Source organism: Trachinotus anak, unplaced genomic scaffold (assembly GCF_046630095.1).
Source record: "Trachinotus anak isolate AG129_WGS33_773 ecotype Australia unplaced genomic scaffold, CSIRO_AGI_Tana_v1 ptg000028l, whole genome shotgun sequence".
Taxonomy (NCBI): domain Eukaryota; kingdom Metazoa; phylum Chordata; class Actinopteri; order Carangiformes; family Carangidae; genus Trachinotus; species Trachinotus anak.
The window spans coordinates 11270083-11292764 of record NW_027273879.1 but is presented as its reverse complement, the minus strand read 5'-3'; the positions used below and the strand labels follow the sequence as shown (position 1 = coordinate 11292764).

Genomic DNA, 22682 nt, shown 5'->3' with positions numbered 1-22682 from the left:
GCTTGCAATGCTTGCTGGGAAATCCTGGAATGTGTGGAATGGGGGACGGTGGTGCTTCTGCAGTTATCTGACTGCACAGAGCAGCAAGTATCCTGCAATGAAGCCCAACATGTCAGCGGTGCTTTTTGAGCAGCTTTAAATGTGAATTTGAGAAGCCACAGTGCAGATTAAACTACAGAGAGTAAAAGTTAATGAGATAATGACATCTGCATTTCATTAAATACAAAAAACACAACATACTCAAACTGCTTCACATGAAGCAAATGTTGTTTCCCCCCCCCCCTTTTGTAATGTGTTTGCGGGCCTGCTGTTCATGAGGAGATGTGTTTTCATTACACTGTTAATGCTAATGTTAATGAAGTTTTTAGTTTTTTTTTTTTTTTTATTTACATAAATGATGTTTTTTAAAAAAAAAGTGTGTGGAAGAAATGAAAAGCTGTGATTCAACCATTCAACATTAGTTTGGACTAAAAGAATATATATATATGTGCATTTATTTTACATTATTTGTAGCTATTAATAATGATATGAACATTTATAATCTGAGAACATTTCTGATGAAAGAAACTGCTGCTAAGTGTCTCTGTCACCTTGTCTCTGAATAAAGATGATTAAATTAATGTTTTGAGTTGTTACATTTCTTTCTTTCTTTTTTTATTTAAAAAAAAAAAAACAAATTTTAAACAAAATCAGATGACAGGTTGTCAGATGTAAAAATCTGACATAGACTTCAAACAGCCAGTCTGACACTTTTATGGTTGAATGACTGGTCTATGAAAGAATTAGAAAACAAGAATAAAATGAACTAAACCATGGATAAAAGAACCTTTATCACTTCATGAAATTGTTTATAAATTTTATTTTTACCTGAACATAGAAATATCTGGCCTGATCTGAAAAGTTAATCAAAATGGTTTGTTAGTGTGTTTTCAATGATCACAGATCAGTTTTCACTCAGAAGAAAAACTGATGTCACTCAATAAATGTATTTGTTTTTTGTTTTTTTTTTTTTACCTCATAATGAACTTAAAGTAACTTCTCAGCTCTTAATGGAAGCCAAACTTTGTTCAAACACACAAGTTTATTTTGAGTTACAGTGAAAATCCCAAAGTTTGCAGAGACACCAAATATTCCAGTTCAATTTTGGGAAAATTTGCAGAATGTCTGTTTAATATTTACAAAATCTGTATATAAGATGTTGTGGTACAGCTAAAAAAAAAACACAATGTTCATGGTTTGATTTTCCTGAATTTAGAGAAAGTTAGAGGACAATTTAAAAAGAAATCACAAGCTGAAAAGGTTGAGTAAGGTTAAGTATAGTGTTTGGTGACCTCTGCGAAAATCAATACCTTTTAAATTTGAATAACTAAAATATTTTACATTGTAAATAAAAAGCCACAACATGAAATGCTAAAAATGCTGAAAACCAAAAGGTGGTGAGAAAGGCCTTCGGCTGAAGCGCTTTGGCAACGAGACTTTAATAAAATGTGAAGCTGCACAGATGCCAATGGTTTGATGGTGTCCCGCCTTTTATAGTTTGATAATTAATTTTTATTTTTGAGGTTCAGCCACCAATTTCTCTCAACACACGCACTCAAACACACAGACACACCGACACACCGAATGTCAGTTTTGGTTTCATATTTACACTTTGGATCACTGGGATGTCTTTGCAAAAATGATTTTATTATGTTTTGTGATATAATCAAATTGATACTGTGTTCAGGGACATCCTCAGCTCTGGTGTGGACAACCAACCCCTGCTCTCCTCCTCTATGGTCAAATCATTTGTAAAGGTGTTATTAGATACTTTATTATTTGAGGGTAAACATATATTTGTGCAGAGTAACATGGGTGAAACTCTAAACAACGGTACAGAGAAACTGATACTTTTCACACAGTCACAGTGTGTATTGTGTTGTGGGGAAGAGGTGGGGGAGGGGGTCACAGAGTAAGAAAAGGTGTGTGTGTGTGTGTGTGTGTGTCTGGGTTTGACCAAAAGCCAGTTTTAGCTCTCTCTTTCCAAAGCTTTGGCTCCTATTGGAGACAAAGACATGAAGACACAAAAAACTATAGTGTTTTCACACTGAAGGCTGAAGTCATTGCTTGTTTCTTTCCACTAAGTGTTGAAGATTTTTGAAGCACAACGTACTACACACATTACTACAAGACTGTAGTAGATTTTACATCATTTCCTTTGGCTTGTCACAGCCATTTGGTCTGTTAAAAGAGGAATTAAGGTGTTAAGTTAAGATAACAGTGTCCTGTCTATCTTCACACATATAGGTAGCAGTTAGTCTGGTGTCAGACTCATCATTCAGCTCCACATGGGCTTTTTTTTTTTTTTTTTAATTCAGGTCTGCAGAGTGGCAGTTTAATGCCATCCAAAGGACAGGAGATGTAGTGCAGAATTAGAGAACTGGCTACATTTTGAGACTGATGTAATCATTAATTGATACAATTAATAATAAATAATATTATGAATGTTTACGTGAAGAACCTTGTATAAAAATACAGATGGGGATTATTGCTATGTGTCATTAAACATCAAATGTCCGAGAGCACTGAGGTGAGCTTATGTGCACAGGGACAAAACGTGTGGATGAGCTATTTAAAAAGGTGTAGGACAGATGAAAGCTGGGAATTTGTGCAGGTGAGAAAATAAAACACCACAAATGAATGAAATGAAAAAAGCAGCAGACAACAACAATAAATCCAGGTGACAAGCAGACAATGACAAGGGAAATCCAAATAAACCAAAATAGTTCTCATTCAGGAAATGAAATCATCTAGGAAACTGTGTGTGTGTGTGTGTGTGTGTGTGTGTGTGTGTGTGTGTGTGTGTGTGTGTGTGTGTGTGTGTGTACAAGGAGGAGGTTCCAATAATGAAGTGGGTGTTTCCTAATTTTGACTTTCTTTTCATCTTTTATTTGAAAGACTAAACAGCAGCAAGTGTTTCAAAATCCGAAGACCTTCACTGACAGAAAATAATAATGAAGGAATCGTGTCAATATGTCCTTTGAGATGCTGGAATAGTTCACACTTTAAAAGATATTTTTTAATGCAGTTATACATACACTTGGAAACATTTTAGTAAAAGTCACAATTCATACTGATAGAATGATTTTTTATTTCATTTATTTCTGCCCATGCCCATTTAAGCTAAGTTTTAAACTGTTTATCAACATCAGTGGAAGCTTCATCATGATCAATGACTTTTCCACTGCCCTCAGCTGCATCTCCAGTATCAATATCAAAGATCAATACCATTCAAGCAGTAAATGGCTATTATAAAGATTTTGTGCAGAGTGAAATGCATGTGATGCTGCGTGACTAAGCTGTGCAGAAACACAGCAGGAAAACTGTGATACTCGTAACACTTCAGCCCTGCAAGAACAATGTATCATTTCCTGTGTGGACAAAACAAAACAAATCGTTCATAATCACATGTGTGCACTGATATCATACAGTAAGGTGCATGTGTGTGTGTGTGTGTGTGCATGTTTGTGCAGAGAGAGAGGCAGACAGAGAGAGAACAAATTCCTCTCAGCTATCTCTCGATAACAGCTCAGCTCTCGTGGGAGCAGGACTGTCTGAACCAAACAGAGAACAAGAGGTAAATACAGACTGTGTGTGTATTACAATAATTCACAGGTTTGTGTGTGTTTCACTGTGTGTATGTGAGTACATACTAGGGCTCACGTGTTAAAGGCTGCGCAAACATCACATTTGGATTATTTCACTGCTTTTGTTGATGAGTGAAGATGCTACTGAAGGCTCCTGACACTAACATCTGCTGCCACCACGACAAGAGCAAAATAAGGGGAGTTTAATCAGGGGAAATACAAAAACATGCATCAATTTAAAGCCTGCCAGTAGATGAGCTGCTGTATATACTGTTGAGGTGCATGAGAGCACATATGTTACTGTATTTTAGTGTTGCCATGGTGATTCATGGAAAATGGAGATTAAAAAAAATGTTTAATCTCAAAGAAGTTTAAACTTGTTTGCAGTGAATAAGAAATAATCCCGCCTCATTTAGTCAGTTCACACACAAGGATCAACCTACGGGTCGTTGAGGAGGTGATTCACTGCCATCCAGTGGACAACGGATGAAGTACCAAAGGAAAGGAAACAGACAGACAGAGAGAGAAAAACCATTATCTAAATTCCTTCTAATGACCTCTAGTACTTGTAGCTGTGACAGATTTTTGTTTGTGGAGCTCAGAGCAGACAGTGTCCTGGTTACTTAAGGTAATCTACAAAACACTGCACCACTTTTCACTGGAACTACTTTCTACTAAACAAATGGCCCCAATGATTTTTTCACATTTGTCTCAAAAGTCACTAACACAATACATAATAACTACGTGAGCACGCCCTTTAATATTAGCTGACGTCCTCTAGTGCCATATACACCTGCATGCTAGGGTAAAGTCGATGTACTTAAGTGAAGACAATGAAAACACATAATATCAATGATTTATTGAGATAATTCAAACAACAAATAAATACATTTACTTCTTAAAAACCATTACACAAACCTCAGATCAAAAGTGCATATGCACTGCATGTAAACAAAAAACAGATTAAGACAAGTTTGCACACGTATATACAGTAACCCTGAGTCTGTTCTTGCCTGAAATGTTAAAATCTCCACATGCCTCATTTATGGGGTTTATCTGGTAAACATAACAGCAATACAATACATATCCAGCAGGTGGAGCAATAGGTTAGTTTCTTTCTTTCTTTTTTTTTTTTTTTTTTTTTTTTTTTTACAAAGGTGGCACATCATGGTTATAACAAACCCTTTATGCATGCACAGGTGCAAACAATCACCTTCATCGGTGAGAACTGTCTGTGACAGGGAGAAGCGTATTAGAAGGTTTCTGCAGAGGCTTCACATCTTCTTCTGTCTCATCTCGAGCAGCTGTCTTCAGCACTGCAAGAGAGAAAAATGTTAACAACTAAATCCTTTAACTATAAAGCAGCACAGCACAGAGGAAGTAAAATGCAGATGCTGCATCATAATGATAACAACCTCAGTTTCTGACAGTATGGTTGGTGACAATAGGGAGCTCTGATGAATCAAAGTCAGCCGAGTTTTGAGATACTGCCTCGTGTGGCATCTGGAATAGAGAGAGTGAGATAAACAATGACGGCCATGATAAAGGGCTAGGGTTAGGATTATGAAGCAGCGCAGTTATTTTCTGTGCAGGCGTTTGACCGAGGTAGACGACTGACCAGGACTGGAGGAGCTGTGAAGAGGTAATTGAAGGGGTAGTGCAGCAGGTTGATGCAGGTGGAGGAGTAGAGATCTGCATAACGCATCAGCTGGCTGGCAAACAGCGTCTGTCTAGAGCCGCTGCGCAGGAGGCTGCCCATCTGGCCGTAGGACATGTCCAGTCTGTAGGTCAGCACCTGCGAGCACAGACAAATAGCCACATCAGAAACAAAGCCTGGACAGAGTGTAATAAAACAAGAAAACAATTTGAAACACCACTGCTCAGTTTATGACAGACATCCTGTTTTTGATACATTCTCAAAGTTTTTTTTTTTAAAATGATTGCCATCATATCATCATTCCAGATCTTAATGTGTTTGCAGTGAAGCTGTATGTTTAACTTTTTTGGCCAGTTTAAATAATCCCAGCAATAAGATAGAAACAGGACAATTCATGTTCCCTCTTGAAAATAAGAGGACCCTCTGAAGTTATAATAACAATGCTGTGGCACGTCCTCTGTCCCTCAAGTTTGTCTCTTTCCTGAAGTTTGTCCCGTGTGTGACTACCTTCATTCGGGTCTGAATGGTGCTGATGTCGGAGCACTCTCGACTGCCGCTATCCAGGTGCCTTCAAACCACAAACACAGAGGACAATTAACAACTGCTATGCCGTGTCGCGTAACAGGGTTTTACTTCATGTAGAACATAAACAATAAAATGTTAAAGTCAATTTTTGCTGGTAAATCAGTCTCTGCAAAATATCAACAAAACTTTAAAAGATTTTCATGATTCCTACAAACTTTTTTAAAGGAATAAGTGATTGTTTTGCTAACCATTTGGATTTTCATTTTTCATATTTTACAGATTATGGTTTACTAAAATCATACTTCATGATTTCATGAAATTTTCATGAAACAGTGAAATTATTAGACACTTAGTTCTTAGAGTACTAATAATAAATCATGGATTGTAATGTTTGCATTAGTTCCACATGAACTCGTCATTAATTTATCATGAACTATCTGTTTACTAAGGGTTTATAAGAACAAGTGTTAATTATGTAAGAAAAATGTACAGATGGACATGAACTCACTTGTAAACTTCAGCTAAGAAGCTGTCGAGACGTTTCAGCTCCTCAAATAGATCTGAAAACCAGAAAAGCCATCATGATTTTGAATCCGACCAACCACGATCACAATAGTACAGCAGCATGATGTTGTCGACTTATTCTTACTTTTCTTCTCCTCCCACACGTGCAGCTCCTTGGTGAGCTCCGGTACAACCAGGAAAGTCTTCCAGCCCTGACGTTTCTTAGATTTGAGGATGTCGCCAAAGATGTGGTCTCCAACATAGAGGATGTTCTTACCTTTGACATCCAGCAGATCACAGACGATGTCAGAGGATCCTGCAACCGGGGAACACCAAATAAGACAGCATGGATAAGTAAAGTTAAATTATAAGAATGTACAAATGCACATCACATGTACACCTAAAAATATGCATATGGATGCTAAGAAAGGTCATAATAAATTTAAATAATTTATAAACAACTGAATATGTGTAAATATATGTAATATATGTAACTAATGCACTAAACCTTCATCATATATGTGTTTGAATTCCCATTTTAGAAATTTATATTTCTCCAATTTCAAAATGCAAAAGACCTGATTTTGTGCATTAAAATTTCCAATTATTAAAAGCTTAACTTAATTCAAGTTGCTGAAATTCATTTGGTCATTTTTGGATTTGAAAATAATAGTCAAGGCCGAAAAAATCTCATTTAATATTACTGGTTAAATTCAGACACCAAATTCAGACCAGGATGTATCGTGGATCCACAGACCTTCGTCCTTGCAGGTTGCGTACTGTCAGTCACTTGATCATTTTTTTCACCAATTCAAGACATTTTGGAAATTTCAAAGAGTGGAATTCAATTTCAAAGAGTGTTTTTTTTTTTCAAACATTTTAGTGCTTTCAGTTCAGTTGCATTTAAATTTCAGTAAATCAAAGTATTTATTACCACAGACCAATATTGTATATCGCTGCGTTCAGCAGAGTCTCCTCTGTCAGAAAATAAAAAGCTTTAGGTGATAGGAGATAACCATCTTTGATTAGCAAGCCAGCGTTTGAGAGGTGTGTCTCACTATAATCCCTGTGTATTAACGCAGTTACCATCACTATAGCAACCATTTACTGCAGAGCTGATTCAGATCAGCTTATTAGACTTGCACGCACTCATAAGCGCTCAGATGCACTGGCAAACAGACACACACACAGAGACGCACTAAGACACACACTGGCATAAACGTACAAGCAACCTGGTGCCAGCATACCAACAGCCTAGCGCACCAGTCATCCATTAATCATTGTAGATCCAGCTAAATGTAAAGCTGTGAGGAAAGTTTCTGAGACAAACTTTTAACCCTGTGTCATCAAACGTCTTCCTACACATTCTTACTTTCGTGTAAAAAATTAATTAAAATTTTTGAAAGTTCACAAAAATGAGGATTTTTACAACTTGATTCAGCTTTTTCACAACCTTCATATATCTTCTTTAATCTCAGTTCAAGTTTCACGCTTATTCAGCTCAGTCTTTTTGCATGTACTTCAACTCCTTTATAAAACATGAGACCTTTAAACTTTTTTCACTGCTTATTCAACAGTTTGCATCCTTCGTCCCCTCTCCCTTTTTACCCATCTCTTCATACTATTTCAACTGCTTCTTCATAAAATTCAAGCCAGCAATGCAGTTTAGCTTTAGCTTGTGCAGAAGCAGTAATCCCACCGCAAGTTCTCTAGAAACAGCAGTTTATGGTTACTTATAAATTTGTAAATCGCACAGACCTGTCTTTACTTCCACACTTCCACAATTATTATCTAGGCTTGTGATGAGTGAGCACGCATTTTGGGTTGTAAACTTTATTTCCTTATGCATAATTTTAACAGTCAAACCCTAACAATAAGCTTGTAGGAGTCAAACCCCATTTGCTGCACTATTTTCTGTAAAGCCTCCTGTTGAGCTTCTGCCTGGTAAACTACATACCTAATTGTCAAAATAGGGCAAAACTGGACATATCAATAAGTGTGCAAAAACTGTACAAGGGTAAGTATTGTCCTTTTCCTCTCAGTGTTGAATTTGCCAGTTCATCTTCTCTGATTTCATCTAATTTCTATGGCTTATGTACTCAAAACTGTACAGAGCAACCAATGAAGGAGGAAGGATTCTTTCACTTTGCTTAATCACAGTAAAAGTAATTAGAAATGCCACTGCTTCTAGACCTCTAAAAACAAAAATTAAAACACATACTAAATATTCTGAATCTCACCTCCAGAGTACACAGTTCCATGCTGGAGGTCGCCTGTGTAAGTCCCAATCCGAAGCTTTCCTGTATCCTGTGTCCGAAATACAACATATTATTTGAAAGCTGCAGTGGGTCAACATTAATGTGTAAATCTGCAGTATGACAGACTCTTTCATACCGTGTCCACTTGTCTTAGCACAGTCCCCTCTGCGAAGAACAGCGGCTTTCTGGTGTCCACAACGACGAGGTCGAAGAAGGAGCGCCAGGACTTTTTCAGACTAGACTAGATATAAGAATAATGCTGAATTCACACGAGTCATTATATCTTAAAATAATTCAAATTCAAATGAAAATTGACTTACCTTAGCATTACTTTCAAGCAGGTATTTCATAATGGCCTTGATGAAGAAGGTGAAAAAACAAGTTGTTAGAATAATTTTGAATGTCTCCACTTTATTTTCCTATAATTTGTTGTGTTACTCAAGTGGTACCACTGGTACAAGACATATTCACACACTCACTTCAGTGTAGCTGTAGTCACTGTTGGTGGCAAGAAAGACCTTGGCCACCTCTTTAATCCGAGTCAAGAGTACAGGAAGATTTGGCTGTAAAGAAAACATTCATCTATTCAAGATTTCAATCCTTTTTTGTCAAAAATAAAATAGGTGCTTAATGATGCCAGTTAACTCACATCTTTGATAACGTATTTCTCCAAATTCTTGATAGTTCGTTCTTTCAAGATCCCCTATACAGCACATAGATTTCACATTTAGTATACAGACAAAGTATCATTACAAGTAAACATTTACATCTGTAATATTTCTTCTACAAATGTCTCGGTATGAGTCTCAATAAATTTAGCTAATTCACCGTATCGTGAATGAAGTCCATTGCGTCTCGAACATCCTGAAACATGCTCCTGTACGACATAAACAAGTCGCCATGCTGGTAACCTTTCTGGAGGCTGGAAGAAATTTAACAACGGAGAAAGTCAGTTGAAAGTTTGTTTAACACTTAGTTCATCTGTTAGTTTATATTTGTTCAGGGCTGAGAGGTAAAAAAGAAGCAGAAAGGAACAGTCAAACTCATGGGGGCAATAAAACTCACTTTGTGTATCTGGTGCATCTGGTGAAGAAGTCCACAAGGCAGCTGTAGAGATAAGTGTCTGCAGGGTCCATGGACACACAGGCCAGTTAGTTAGCAGTTTTCATTTGCTTATATCATACGTTTAAGCTTACATATACTTTTACTTTTTTAATTTGTTTCAAAAATCTTTCAAATAAAGTATTAATTTGTTAATGGAATTACAATATTTAACTGAAATCTATGACTGTAATTTTATTTTTTATATAAAAAAAAACATACAATAAATAACAATAAGAAAGAAACAATTTTCCACCTGAGAGATTGAAGAGTGTGTTCAGAATGTAAAAGCGGTCTGTGTCATCTCTTTGAATGAATTTGTTGGGGTAGTAGTTGTGAATGTCTTCTCTGTTGAACACAAACATATGCCAGTCAGTATTACAAATATACACACATAAATGACAAATGACAAAAAGCTGAAAACAAAGTCATTTAAATCTCAGGGCCATAAAAACAAATCTTTGTAAAGTCTTGTGATAATCTGGATGTGGGTTTCACTCGTTTTCTGCAGCAGACAGCGCATCTCAGCTGACCATCATGCTGGAGTCATTACTTGCCGTTTTTATTGCCCCTCTCATTAAATACCTATGAATGGCTTCCAAACACAAACGCAGATGAATCACGTTTTAATTCAACTGTAGTTGCACAATTTTTTTTTCCACTGTCATACAACAGGAGCTGTAAAATTACCTTTTTCCCCTTTTGAATCAAAGATACTTTTACTGAATAAATGTGTTTAACCTCTTAAAAGCTTTTTTCTTGCTTTACTACAAAAAAACAGTCAAAGTACAAATAGTAATAATGGAACTACACAATATGTAGAATGGCTGTGAGGTGGAACTAATATTAATTTTGGGTAGTTTAATCTGTAATAATGCATCATGTTTTAAAAACTGATCATATGTTTTTTCATATGATTTTTATATTAAATCTTCAAAAAGAAACTCTCCGAATTGTAAGCATTTTATTTACTAAAAAGTGGTTCAATTTACTGTGTAACAATGCATCATTTCTTTATGCTTATTATTGGTTATTTAAATCTACAGCGAAAGTGACTCTAGCTGCCGAATAAATGTAACAGTGTGGAGTAGAAGTATGAAGTTGCATAAAGTAGGAATACACAAGCATTGTACGAGTACCTTTAAATTGTATACAATGTATACAAATGTACTAATAGTCACACTTACATTCTATATGAACTGACCCAATCTGCGATGTCTCTAGACACAATATCTCAACTTCCTTCCAATATTTCTCTTTTTATTTTTTACACCTTTTTATGATGGGTTTTGTCTGTTAAACATGTTTCTTTTTTTTTTTTAAATCTTTGTCTTTATGCTTCTTCTCTGTCTTCTTCCCTGTTTCCGTGTGACCTAACCTGAGCTCCAAAGCTCACAGGCAGAGAAGTCTAATACAGAGTAGCAAAGCAACGAAGTGTGTGCCAAAAAGTTTTAACTTTACCCTTTGAGGAAGTGGAAGCCGTGACTGCAGACTAAAATGTTTCCATTGGAGTCCACCTTCAGGAGGTTCCCGTATGTGGTGTCAATCACTAAACCTCTAAAAATGAAAAAGAAAAAAAGATGGAAAAGGAAAAGGTTATCAAGACACGACATGGTCTGGGAGGTTTTTTTTTGCTTATTTTATACCAACCTCTGGCTTTAGAATGTAATTTCAAAATATGTGAAATCTAATTTTTGTTTCCATGTCTTATTTTGCTTTAATTATCAATATTTTTGTCTATGAGCTCCAGTGGAAAACAAGACAGTTCATTTAAAGGAGTTTATCCTTAAATGTAGAAATAGAATAAATTGCAGTGGGTTGTTGACTACACCATCTGTAAAATATAAAAAGACAAAGAAAATATTGTTGAAAAGGTATAAGTCCAAAACCTATAAAAATGCCTTGCATGCTCCAGGGCACTTTAGTTTGACTTTTATTTTGCATTTCCACAGTACAGTTAGATAAATATAGTCTTTAGTTACAGAAGTAGATTTAAGAACAAACCGCGTGGGGAAGCTGGGGTCGTATGTGTAGCGCAGAAGCTCATGAGGGTATCCAATAGACACCATTCTGTCTCTTATCAGCTCAAAGCCCAGGCTCTCGTAGTCAGGTGACTTGTATACTGCAAATAAACACATATACACACCATTAGCATAAAGCCAGTAAATCTTGTGTGACTTGTTCAAGAGATGATAGCGAATCCAGAATAAAGAATTCAACAACACAGGGGTGGGGGTGTGGGGGTGGGGGGGTGGGGGGGGTCACAGAAAAGACCTTTGTCTTTGACGGGGTTACCTACCTGCCAACGTGTAGTCCATGTCAAAGCCATAGCATTTGATGTTTTCCAGTGTCAGACTTCTGTTGACGAACACCCTGTGATCAACAGCACAACACAAACACAGCTGAAGTGTGCAGACACATGACCAGGGGAAGATGTTTAGTTTGAGACCAGGACCTCAAACATGTCATGTTTTGGGTTCATTGCACGATCCATGTCTGTGGCGGATTTCTCTGAATGAGATTCCTTAAGGTTCAGTATGTTGCTGCAGCACATGCTCAGGTCTTTGCTTATCACCCTGTTTGCATTAATCCTACCCAGAGGCTGTGCTCACATGGGGCAAAAGTCATCTAAGGTGAAGAAACCTATTTGTTGTTTGTGTGACATTGACTGATATCCTCGTGGTGGCTCTAATGTCTCTTTTCCATCACAGAATTGAAGGAACTTGAACTATACTTCACTTGGAAGAACAGCCCAGTTGGGCTAAAGGAGGAGCTCTAATAAAAAAAATCAAATCAAATCACACACTTTGACCTTAGTAACCTTCTTCTGGTTTTGCCTATTACCTCCCCCACAAGTCACCCACAGCGGGGGTGGAGCTGGGTGGAGGCTAAAGATCTTATCATTGCCTTCAACTATCTCCACCACTGTTTTGAAAGACTGCCAATTACCAGCAGAGTATCCAAAAAAATGACCCATGGTGTATTTCTAACAAACTGTTGTGTTCACTGGTGTAACTGTACATGGTTTCCTGTGTCACCCGCTCCGAGATGCTCCTCTTTATCAGTGACACCCTGACAGAGGCAGAGAGGCCTATTTGCAGCACGTCCAGCCTGGATGGCTCCGTCTCAACACGTCCTGACACTTCATACATATAGAGTTGCTGTAAATAATTTACCTGCGAGCTCTTCTTTTCTGAGCATGTTGCTCCAGAGCATCAAGGATCTTTCTCCTGAGATCAGTCCAGCCAATAAAAGCTGGCAAGGAGCAAGTGAATCTGATGCTGGAGCCCTCACTGTGGAGGAGGGAGGGGGCTGCTGGTTTCAATATCTACTGGTTAAAATATTTAGTGATAGAGTGCAAACCTTCAGAGGATAGCAGCAGGGCAGGAGTGTCGGACAGTCGAAACTGATGGGAATCAATTGTTATTGTGACATCAGAGGAAAATAACATCTGAATAATAACAAGTTTAAAATGGTTAACTATGCATTCTCTTGACCTGGAGTTTGCAAAACGTCACAAATTCTTCGCTTTGTGTTGTGAGCTGAGAGGGTGTCCAGTTGGTGCTGCTGTTAACTTGAGAGCATATGTGTGATGTGAACTTAAAGTAAAGGGACTCACTTCTGGTCAAAGCCTCTCTTCACCTTGGGTCCATCAGGGGAGCTGCTGGGGTTTGTGTCCATTGCGTCCATTGGCAGCTGCAAACTGTAAACGAAGCCTGCTGATGTCCTGCTCCTGTCGCTTATGTTCACATGCAACTGTTCCGCGGTCAGTCATTGGAGGGGCATTTAAATGACCGAATACACACAAACTTTGAAGGCGTGGACCTGATTGTTGTTTTCAGTTTGCAGCGCAGGCTGAAACTCCTCCCTGTGACTTTTTTTTTTTTTTTTTTTGACTTTTTGATGATGTCAACGGCGTCGATACACGCATTCAGCCCCTCGCCGTTTGCATTTGTCCCGTACTGGCCGAGCGACTGGTTTAGCTTTGAACGTGTAGATTGCGTTATCAGAGGCGCACACATGTGCCGCGGCTGCACGCCTGCGTAATTGGTAGGAGTTTCCCCGATGACTGTCAGTCCCGCAGCAACATAGCTGAGAAACATCAGCTATGTTCAATAAATACGATTCATGTGGCTTCAGCTTTGCCAAATCCTGAATCATAAACCTGTCATCAGCAACATGTGCGTAGAAAATCAAACCAGAAATACCGACATGTCACATGCAAATACAAATCTGGATTAATGAATGATGATAAAAGCCTGTAAGCTCTTATCTGCTTGGATTTTCATTTGCATAATACGCGGTATTACATAGGCAGTGTTAAAATGTCGACGAATTACAATTACTGCAATATGTGAGCAGCATTTCATGTTACAGCTGGTTAAGGTAATTTCAACTACTTTACTGTACTGTATATACTTTATTTGTTGTACTTAGACAATGCTCTGACTTGTGTACAAAAATATTGATTTGTAAAGTAACTAAAAGAATAACTGCAGCTGTGGAGCAGCAGCAGTTTGTGTTCCAGTTGTTTGTGTTCGAAATGAGTAAAACTATAAAGTTGCATAAAATGGAAGTACTTGAATAAAGTATAAGTACCTCAAAACGGAGTAAATGTATTTAGTTATATTCCACCACTGCTTTTCCAGTAGCAGCTAAACGCATATTGCTTTTAGATAAACACACACAATGCAAATGTTGACCCCCCCACTTGAGGCGATTTGTGCTGCAGGCAGCTTGAAGTTTATGCAACTGGTCACTGGGGTTTCTGATGCCTATCTGTGCAGCCAGAGGTTAAACATGCCGACCCCACTGATAACCTCCAGGACCAAACCTTGTTTCAAGCTAAAAGGACAAAGATGAACAGCCTTGTCTGTCCACTGGCACTAATATCCACTCTAAACGTTTAATAAAAAGGAGTTCGCCACTAACATGAGAACACAAACACACACATTGAAGATTCCAGTGGACAGAAAAACAAGACAAGTGCATTTTAATCTCACGGTACAGGACTGCATTCACATATGGTCTGCAATAGCCAGGTTTATTTTACACTTTCTCCTTAAGTCATTTAAGCCATTTATGTCCTCTCTGTCTGAGATGAAGTGACTTTTTCAAGCTACATATTTGCCAGCTTATTTGAACTTGGTGAATATAATCAGAATTTGGTCTCGCATGTTTCGAATTCGCAGAGTTTCTCTGAGTTAGTGGATTTTTTCTTTGATACTCCAGATTTGCAGTGCATCCTGTCAAACTCTGCCGCGATCTCCAGCGCTGTGCGATCCTTGGTCTCAGGGACGTGGAACCTCACATACAGGCCACAGGCAGCGCAGAAGACCAGGAAGATGAGAAAGCAAAAGTATTTCAGATTCTCCTGGTGAGGAAGAAATTTGAAGGGCGTATGCGAGTCAGTAAGAGTGATGCATTTAATACCAATTCACCAGCCTTATCACTGCTGTCCAATGGATTTTAGTAAAACTTGCTAAATTTTACCCAGAAAAAAATGTGCTTACCACTATGATTGGGAAGAGCATCCCCACCACAAACAGGCCGATCCAGTTAAGAATGCAGGCGATGGTGTATCCAGCTGTTTTAAATGACTGAGTTAAGATTTCGCCTGGAAGAGGAACTGTAACTCCAGCTGAGGGGCAAGAACATTGGAGGGATACACCTCAGTGTTGACTCAATAGAGGAAATGCTTTAAATTGAAACCCTTGATAAATAGCTATGATTTCGAGTGATAAACATACCTGGTCCACTGGAAAAACAGAATATGAATATGAAAATAAGGACCATGCTGCAGTACGGTATCCAGGAGACCAGAGTCTGAGGAAAACACAAAGATCTGTTGGACTGCTTACATTTATGAGGGATTTGAGTTGCAGTCAGTCATCACTTGTGTTTTAAGCATTAAAATATGCAGAAATATGCTGCAAACAGTGGTTGATTTTGTGGTGACTCACTTGCAGGTACATGGTGACGGTGAGGACAGCCAGTGTTGCAGACATTCCCATGTATCCTCTGAACAGCAGGACTTTTTTCCCAGTGCTCTCAATAATCATGAACTGCAAACATGCAAAACAGTTTCACCAGCAAACCACATGGGGAAGCTATAACTACACATTAGGACAGGCATCATAGGTGATTCACATTAAAGGAGAACACTGCGAGACAAATGTGAGAGCATAAGAAATTATTATCCTTCTCCTAAATTGCTAAAAGAAGTATAAAAAAACATTCATATCAGGATGTGTGAAGGATATTACATTAAATAGGCCATAAAGTAGATACAAAATATGACGAGATATCAGTGAAATGAGACTTACACAGCAGACAGAGGTGAGAAACTCAACCAGCCCTGTTCCCAAAGCAACATAACGTAACTGCTGTTCTTGGATTCCTGCCGCACGAAACACATCAAAAGAATAAAAGTAGACCTGGAGAGTAAAGCCCCAAAATAAAGACTTTTAATAATTGAACATGCTCACATTCTTTGTTTTGGTTTAGCATGCAGGACAGGATTAAGTGCAGGGGAGCAGTATTTCACTCATTTTCAATTTTTGAAAGTAAATATTTCCAACTTGATTGACGTGTTAGCAATTTTTTTTTCACTGTCACTATTCAAAACTCATCACATCCATTTGAAAATGTAAAAAAAAAAGAAAGAAAGAAAAAGCAAACTGTAGGTACTCATGTCTACAGAGGAGCAGGGACAATTCATGTTCTAATCAAGGTTCAAGGCTATGAATCCTGATGAAGGTCATTAAAAAAAGTCATGTAATAAAGACTTTACTGTATCTTATTACTTTTTTCTTCTTTTTTTTTTAGATTTCAACCAGCACTTGTGTTTTTTCCTTGAGTGCATCCTGAAACTTTCCCCTTCACCAAATCAATTACACAAACCCAAATACTGTAAAAGAGCCATTTTCTCTTTCAGCTTCAACATGGTCACATTCAGTCCTGTTTATACTCTCACAACTTTCTATCTGCAACTCTGTCCACATCAGAGATGAACACATTAGTCTCACCATTGTTCAACAACTGAACTCAGTCAGACAGAATCAATAGTCCTTGTGCTTGAGACATACATGTCTAAAGCTGATCAATAAGTCTGCACACAACATTGCCTCAAGGGAAGAGGTGAAATGGCAGGTAATGCAAAGGGATGTCCTGTATCTCAAAGTACCAATAACATTTTACTAATCTGAAAAAGAGTGTGTTACATGTAACTCACAGCGGTGATGCCACAGAGCTGCAGAGAGGTGAAGCAAACAACGATGGTGAGGAGCTGCCAGCGAACAGTTCGGTCCTGAATTAGCTCCATCACTGAGTGGCTGTGGACGCTCTGCATGGCTGCTTTCTCCTTCATCATTTCCTCCACCTCTGTGCTGTGGTCTTTGTCGCCCCATAATGTCTTTAAAGCTGAGGGAGCATAACAAAGCAGCAGATTTGGGTGGAGATGATAACACCCCTGGACATCACAACAAAATGAAGGTTACGAGCTTGGGGAAAAGATTTTACTTGTAGAGAGGATGCCATGAAGCTAAAAATCCTTTCTCACACCTTTGTCGCAGGCCTGGCGGTCTCCTCTGTCCAGGAGCAGGAAACTTGGAGACTCTGGCAGGAAGGGCAAGGTGGTGAGCTGAAGTAACGCAGTGAAACCATTGAAGCCTAGCAGCCAGGGCCACCTCTCCTCTGTTCCAAGTAACTCACTGCAACAGCAACACCAGCTTAACATCATTCAATAGTGGAGCTATTCCTTAGTTATACAGTGACATGCATCCAAACATACTCTGGATAAATGTTTTGTCAAGCTTAAAGAGACCCAAGTTTTGAGGTTGTAAGGGTTTATCACAACTTGGCTCTTCTTTTTGCAGTTTTTGCCATCATTCCTATCAATCATAGTATGGAAGGGTGAATGAAACTTAGAGGATCACCAAAGTCTTGACAAATCATCCTGAGGGCAACATGAAAGTGTGTAGAAAACACCCCAGGTACAGTGCATCCGGAAAGTATTCACAGCACTTCACTTTTTCCACATTTTGTTATGTTGCAGCCTTATTCCAAAATGGATTAAATTAATTTTTTACCTCAAAATTCTACATACAATACCCCGTAATGACAAAGTGAAAAAGGTTTGCTTGAAATTTCTGCAAATATATTAAAAATAAAAAACAAAAGAAATCACATGTACATAAGTATTCACAGCCTTTGCTCAATACTTTGTTGAAGCACCTTTGGCAGCGATTACAGCCTCAAGTCTTTTTGAGTATGATGCTACAAGCTCGGCACACCTATTTTTGGGCAGTTTCTCCCATTCTTCTCTGCAGAACCTCTTAAGCTCCATCAGGTTGGATGGGGAGCATCGGTGCACAGCCATTTTCAGATCTCTCCAGAGATGTTCAATCGGGTTTAAGTGTGTGCCACTCAAGGACATTCACAGAGTTGTCCAGAAAGCCACTCCTTTGCTATCTTAGCTGTGTGCTTAGGGTCGTTGTCCTGTCGGAAGATGAACCTTCGCCCCAGTCCGAGGTCCAGAGCGCTCTGGCGCAGGTTATCATCAAGGAAGTCTCTGTACATTGATGCATTCATCTTTCCCTCAACCCTGACTAGTCTCAAATCTCCTGTCTTTGGCCATTTTCCTGCACTGTGCACCAGTAGTGCGGCGTTTTACATCAACCAGCGAGCTTGCCAGAGCTGAAGAGGATGTTCTGCTGTCTATATGCATTGTAAACATATCTGGAGCATCTGACAGCCGGCTGTATTATTTCTCAGACTTTTATTATGTGTCAACACGGAACAATATGCTGATGGTTCCTACCAAGTATTCCACATAGGAACCTTCAACATGTTGTACTGTGTTGCACAGGAGGGCACATAATGAAAATATGGGAAACAACATGCAACTGTCTATCAAGTGCTTGTGTTGAGCCTTCAGATAAGTTTCCAATGTACATACATGTACATGTGACAGAGACAGGGCAGGCTACAGCAACTAGGTGTATGGAGGAGAAAACAAGGAGAAAAGTTTCCGATGCTCCAGGTAAAAAAACAAAACTTAGTGTTCAATGGAAGGATTTCAATCTAAAAATGAAAGCAATCAAGAGCAAGGACAAACACAGACCGCGATTGGAGTGGCTGTTTTTCGCTGGAGAGTGCTAAAAGAAGAGACTGAAGAAGAGACTGAAGGCAGACATGGATGTCACCTTACTGCTCTTGGACAGGTTGGCATTTGTAAAATATGTGGAGAAGACTATATAACAATTCCAATTTCTTTACCTAAATAATGAATTATTATCTTGGAACTGTGGAAATTTCTCTGTACTCGACAGTGTTTATGTAGCTACTATCACTGCCAGAGGGGTGAGACAAAAGTTCCACACTGCAGGTAAAAAAAAAAAAATCACTAAAAACCACACGTGTCAACTTCATGGTAGTGCCAGAGGAAAAGTCAGGTAATCCCCAAGATCAACAGGATCCATTGTTTGGAAACATGGATGTCTGTACAAAATTTGATGGCAATCTATCCAGTTGTTGTTGAGCTAATTCAGTCTAGACCAAAGTCATGGATTCAACCAATAACAGCTAAAAATATGAATTTTCCTTTAACTCATCCTTTCATTCAGATGAATCTCCAAAACTCTAAGCATTCAAGATCAACTGCTGTTGATTTTCTCCTGGACATTTTGCAGTGTTTATCATATAAACTTGGCTTGTTTCTATAGATATGACCGGATGTTGCGATGATATAAGGATTTACAAAATATGCCATCCATCAGATATTTTGTCACACTGTTTATTACAGGAAGACGATGATGTAAATCAGTAAGCCAATGCATAGATTTTTTTTTCAAGTGTTTAATTCACTAGATTACCCCAAAACAGCCAACTGACCACCACCATTTGAGTTTCAAAAAAATATACAATAGTATAATAAAAAGCAGCAGTGTCATGATGTATCACACTGAATGTATTGTACAGGGAAGACATCATGTGTCCTCAGGACAGCTCTGTCCACATGTGAGCTGTCATTTGAGCTGACCATCACCTGAACCCTCAGTTGACCACAGTATCTATGACACTGGACTCCTCACCTGATCCCCAGCAGCTGACCACAGAACTTCCCCAAGGAGGCGAAGGTAGCAATGGTCACGCCCACCATCCCTCGCAGCCTCTTGGGGGAGCATTCAACAAGGTACATTGACTGAGCTGTGAGACTGACTCCTAGAGGCGTACACAAGGGAATCATACATTCTCAGAGGAGTCAATAATGGTCAATAACTGGATGAAAAATGACCAAGAGAACTTAGAAGTATAATAGTCACAAGTACAAACAGAAATCGATTGTCTGTAGGGTTAAATTGGAAGCCAAGAGTGATGGAGAATAAAGAGATTTAACAGCTTCCTCACATAGTGGATTTACCTGAATTGATGCCATAGAGAAATCGTCCCACCATAATCATCTCAAAGGACATGGCTGTCTGGCTCAGGACCATCAACACAGCTCCAAATATAGCCACAAAATTGCTTAACAATAGGCATTGCTTTCTGTTGGACAGGGAGACAGAGACATCTGTGTTTGACCCTGAAGCCATCATTGAAGAAAACAAAACAAAACAAAACACAACAAAGCAAATCGGGAAACCAGAGCCAAAAGTTGAATTTAGCTTTTTTCCGTTGATACTACATTAACTGCATTTGTGTCTTTTCTGTTCATGTACACTAACCTGCCATATTTTGAGATCAGTGGACAGGCCACCATTGACCCCAGCAATGCCCCAATGCAGAAAATGGACACAGTGAAGGACCAGATGAGAGAGACATGCCACTGCTCCAAGGACACACTGTATCTCTGCAGGCATGTTTTGTTCACCAGCTCCTTTATAAACTGCAAATATCAGATGTACAGTTTGTCTCATTTTCATTTCACTTAAAGCAGCATTATGTGAGTTTTATCATGTTTTCTTTTCATAGAAATGCCATACACTTGTCTTTATAGATGATGAGGAAAGTATTAATACATTTTGCAAAAAATCTAGTATATCATTACATTTGTTGACATTTTACTATGATGTTTTGAAGTAGTTCTACTTACATCAGAGGGGGAAGTCATCACAGATATACAGAATCCATATTGAAACGTTCCTCCAATGCCAGAGACAAAAATGGCAGCGATAACAACAGGGCAATCAAACTGCAGAAATTAAGCAGGTGTATGGTTTCACAAGACAAAGTATATTTGTTTGATATCAAACAATAAATTCTATGTTTCCATTAAAACATTTCCCAAAGCTTACTGTTGTGTCTGTGTTAAATGATTTATGTTGGTTCTTGCAAGCAAGAAGAGCAATCACTCAGTGTTTAATTAAATGTAGTATCTGAGTTATTTTTTTCATTTCATTTAGAGCTTGCTCTAAACCGTGGCATTTGCACCTGTATCGTAACAGAACAAATGTGAGGTAGACACTTAAAATAATTTTAAATATTACCTACCAGGAGTGTTAAGTGCTGCAGCATGGCTGGAGTCTGGCTGTCGTCATGTCTTGACATTCACACTTGTGCAGCAGACATTTAAACTCTGCACTGAAATGATGAACTTATTATTCAGACGAAGTGTAATGATGGATGAAAAAGCAACTGTCTGTGTGTGTGTGTGTGTGTGTGAATTATGTTTGCACAGGTAGATGAGCTGTGTGGATTTGGTTCCTGTTTGCTTAAGGATTTTTAGACCGTACTATTGTCTTGCATTCTATATAAATGTTTGGGAAACTTGCATTGAACCAATGAGACAATCATTTTAACCTTCCTCCTCCAACCAAAAATATCCAACACAGGTCACTAAGAAAATCTTTCCCCTTTCCAACTCCCTTAAAATCTAACAGCCATTCATGGGGTAACTGATCCCTTTGGTTTGCTGATTAGAATCAGGGATTACATGCGAAATTACTCATGGAGATCACAGTCGGCCGCCACAAGCAGCTCGTTAGCTTGGCTTAGTATAAAGACTTTTTGTATCTATTAAACAACCATTATACACACGATAATTGGTGAGCTGTTGAGTTGTTTTAATATCTTTCGTCAGAGCCAGGGTAGGTGTTTCCCCATTGTTTCCATCCTGCATGTTAAGCTAAGATAAACAGCTGCTGGGAATAGAGTGGTAAAGAGTGTCTCATCTAACCCCTGGCAAGGAAGTGAGTATGTTTATTTTCCAAAATGTTGTTTCAAAATACATGAAATTCTCTAATTACCCCTCAGATGTCATCTTCAGCTGGAAACCTTTAGTTGATTTTGTCCTTGTGCCAAGTTGAGCCAAACCTGATTCTAATGACGCCTGCGCTGAACTAAAAACAGAAATCTCCTGTGGTATCACTCTGCATCAGGCAGACTCCCCTGCCAGATGTCATACAGCTGACCTCCAGGAAATAGCTGGTGACGGCTCTCCTGCATCGTCTCCAGGAGGCGGCAGGGGGTTTGAATGACAACACACCCCAGAGTGACCACTGAGAGAGACTGAAACTTCTAAAAAGCTGTCAGGAGGACTGTTTCCTGCAGGAGATGAAAGCCCTTGCACCTGCCAGAGAGGCTCTATTTACAGCTCGACAAAAGCAGGAATGGCTGACACTGTGTAAAATCAGAGGCATCACAGGCCATTTTTTTACATGTCATCAGTATCACTTTATACACAAAAGTAACCCATACTGAAATAAAATTGGCCGACACTGCACAAACACAAGTGAGTGATCACTGATGTATCCATTGCTGACCTCATGACCTCTAGGGTCATTCCAGGGACTGAAACAGATTTTAAACAATAATGGATTGATTTCAGAATTATAAAGTAAAACATACAATTAAAATTGTTGACAATAAAAAAAAGACAAAGTTAACTGCTTATTTCATTAGCTCTCAAATCAATGTCAACAATAAGTTGCAGGTTGCAAAACTGTTCACTTAAATGATTTATGATTCTTCTTTAGGAATCACCTTTATAGAGAATCAGAGGCAGACCCA

At 38.7% G+C, this 22682-nt stretch overlaps 2 protein-coding genes and 1 long non-coding RNA gene across 5 annotated transcripts; 1 reads left to right on the top strand and 2 right to left on the bottom strand.

Moving 5' to 3' along the window:
* Window positions 1-4470: 4470 nt before the first annotated feature.
* On the bottom strand, window positions 4471-13526 carry nt5c2l1 (5'-nucleotidase, cytosolic II, like 1). 3 transcript variants are annotated; one of them, XM_071466287.1, is made up of 18 exons: window positions 13291-13526; window positions 11971-12044; window positions 11676-11793; window positions 11133-11228; window positions 9928-10019; window positions 9636-9693; window positions 9399-9492; window positions 9220-9273; window positions 9050-9133; window positions 8891-8926; window positions 8707-8811; window positions 8553-8619; window positions 6458-6628; window positions 6317-6368; window positions 5791-5851; window positions 5245-5421; window positions 5042-5129; window positions 4471-4942 (listed from the first exon to the last, which is right to left on the bottom strand). In XM_071466287.1, the coding sequence occupies exons 1-17, from the start codon at window positions 13359-13361 to the stop codon at window positions 5043-5045; spliced, it is 1497 nt and encodes a 498-aa protein (XP_071322388.1). In that variant the 5' UTR covers window positions 13362-13526; the 3' UTR covers window positions 4471-4942; window position 5042. The 3 variants fall into 3 exon arrangements, with proteins under 3 accessions (XP_071322388.1, XP_071322390.1, XP_071322389.1); XM_071466289.1 differs by lacking the exon at window positions 13291-13526 and adding an exon at window positions 12848-13122; XM_071466288.1 differs by lacking the exon at window positions 5042-5129 and having other exon boundaries at window positions 13291-13512.
* On the top strand, window positions 13527-16895 carry LOC139611537 (uncharacterized). The gene is made up of 3 exons (XR_011686324.1): window positions 13527-14057; window positions 14904-15048; window positions 15641-16895. It is a non-coding gene; the product is annotated as an uncharacterized lncRNA (long non-coding RNA).
* On the bottom strand, window positions 14100-20865 carry slc2a11l (solute carrier family 2 member 11, like). The gene is made up of 11 exons (XM_071466290.1): window positions 20767-20865; window positions 20399-20559; window positions 20095-20219; window positions 19766-19895; window positions 17235-17383; window positions 16906-17093; window positions 15998-16108; window positions 15635-15736; window positions 15422-15497; window positions 15185-15312; window positions 14100-15045 (listed from the first exon to the last, which is right to left on the bottom strand). The coding sequence occupies exons 1-11, from the start codon at window positions 20782-20784 to the stop codon at window positions 14830-14832; spliced, it is 1404 nt and encodes a 467-aa protein (XP_071322391.1). The 5' UTR covers window positions 20785-20865; the 3' UTR covers window positions 14100-14829.
* Window positions 20866-22682: the final 1817 nt, after the last annotated feature.

Coding starts and splice junctions, on each gene's coding strand:
- nt5c2l1 (XM_071466287.1), bottom strand. CDS start 13,361: ATGGACGCAATGGACACAAACCCCAGCAGCTCCCCTGATGGACCCAAG. Junction 9,694..9,927: donor CACACTCTTCAATCTCTCAG/GTGGAAAATTGT, acceptor TGGACCCTGCAG/ACACTTATCTCTACAGCTGC. Junction 5,130..5,244: donor TCACAGCTCCTCCAGTCCTG/GTCAGTCGTCTA, acceptor TCTCTATTCCAG/ATGCCACACGAGGCAGTATC.
- slc2a11l (XM_071466290.1), bottom strand. Junction 15,498..15,634: donor CCGTCACCATGTACCTGCAA/GTGAGTCACCAC, acceptor TGTTTTCCTCAG/ACTCTGGTCTCCTGGATACC. Junction 15,046..15,184: donor TGCTCTTCCCAATCATAGTG/GTAAGCACATTT, acceptor CTTCCTCACCAG/GAGAATCTGAAATACTTTTG.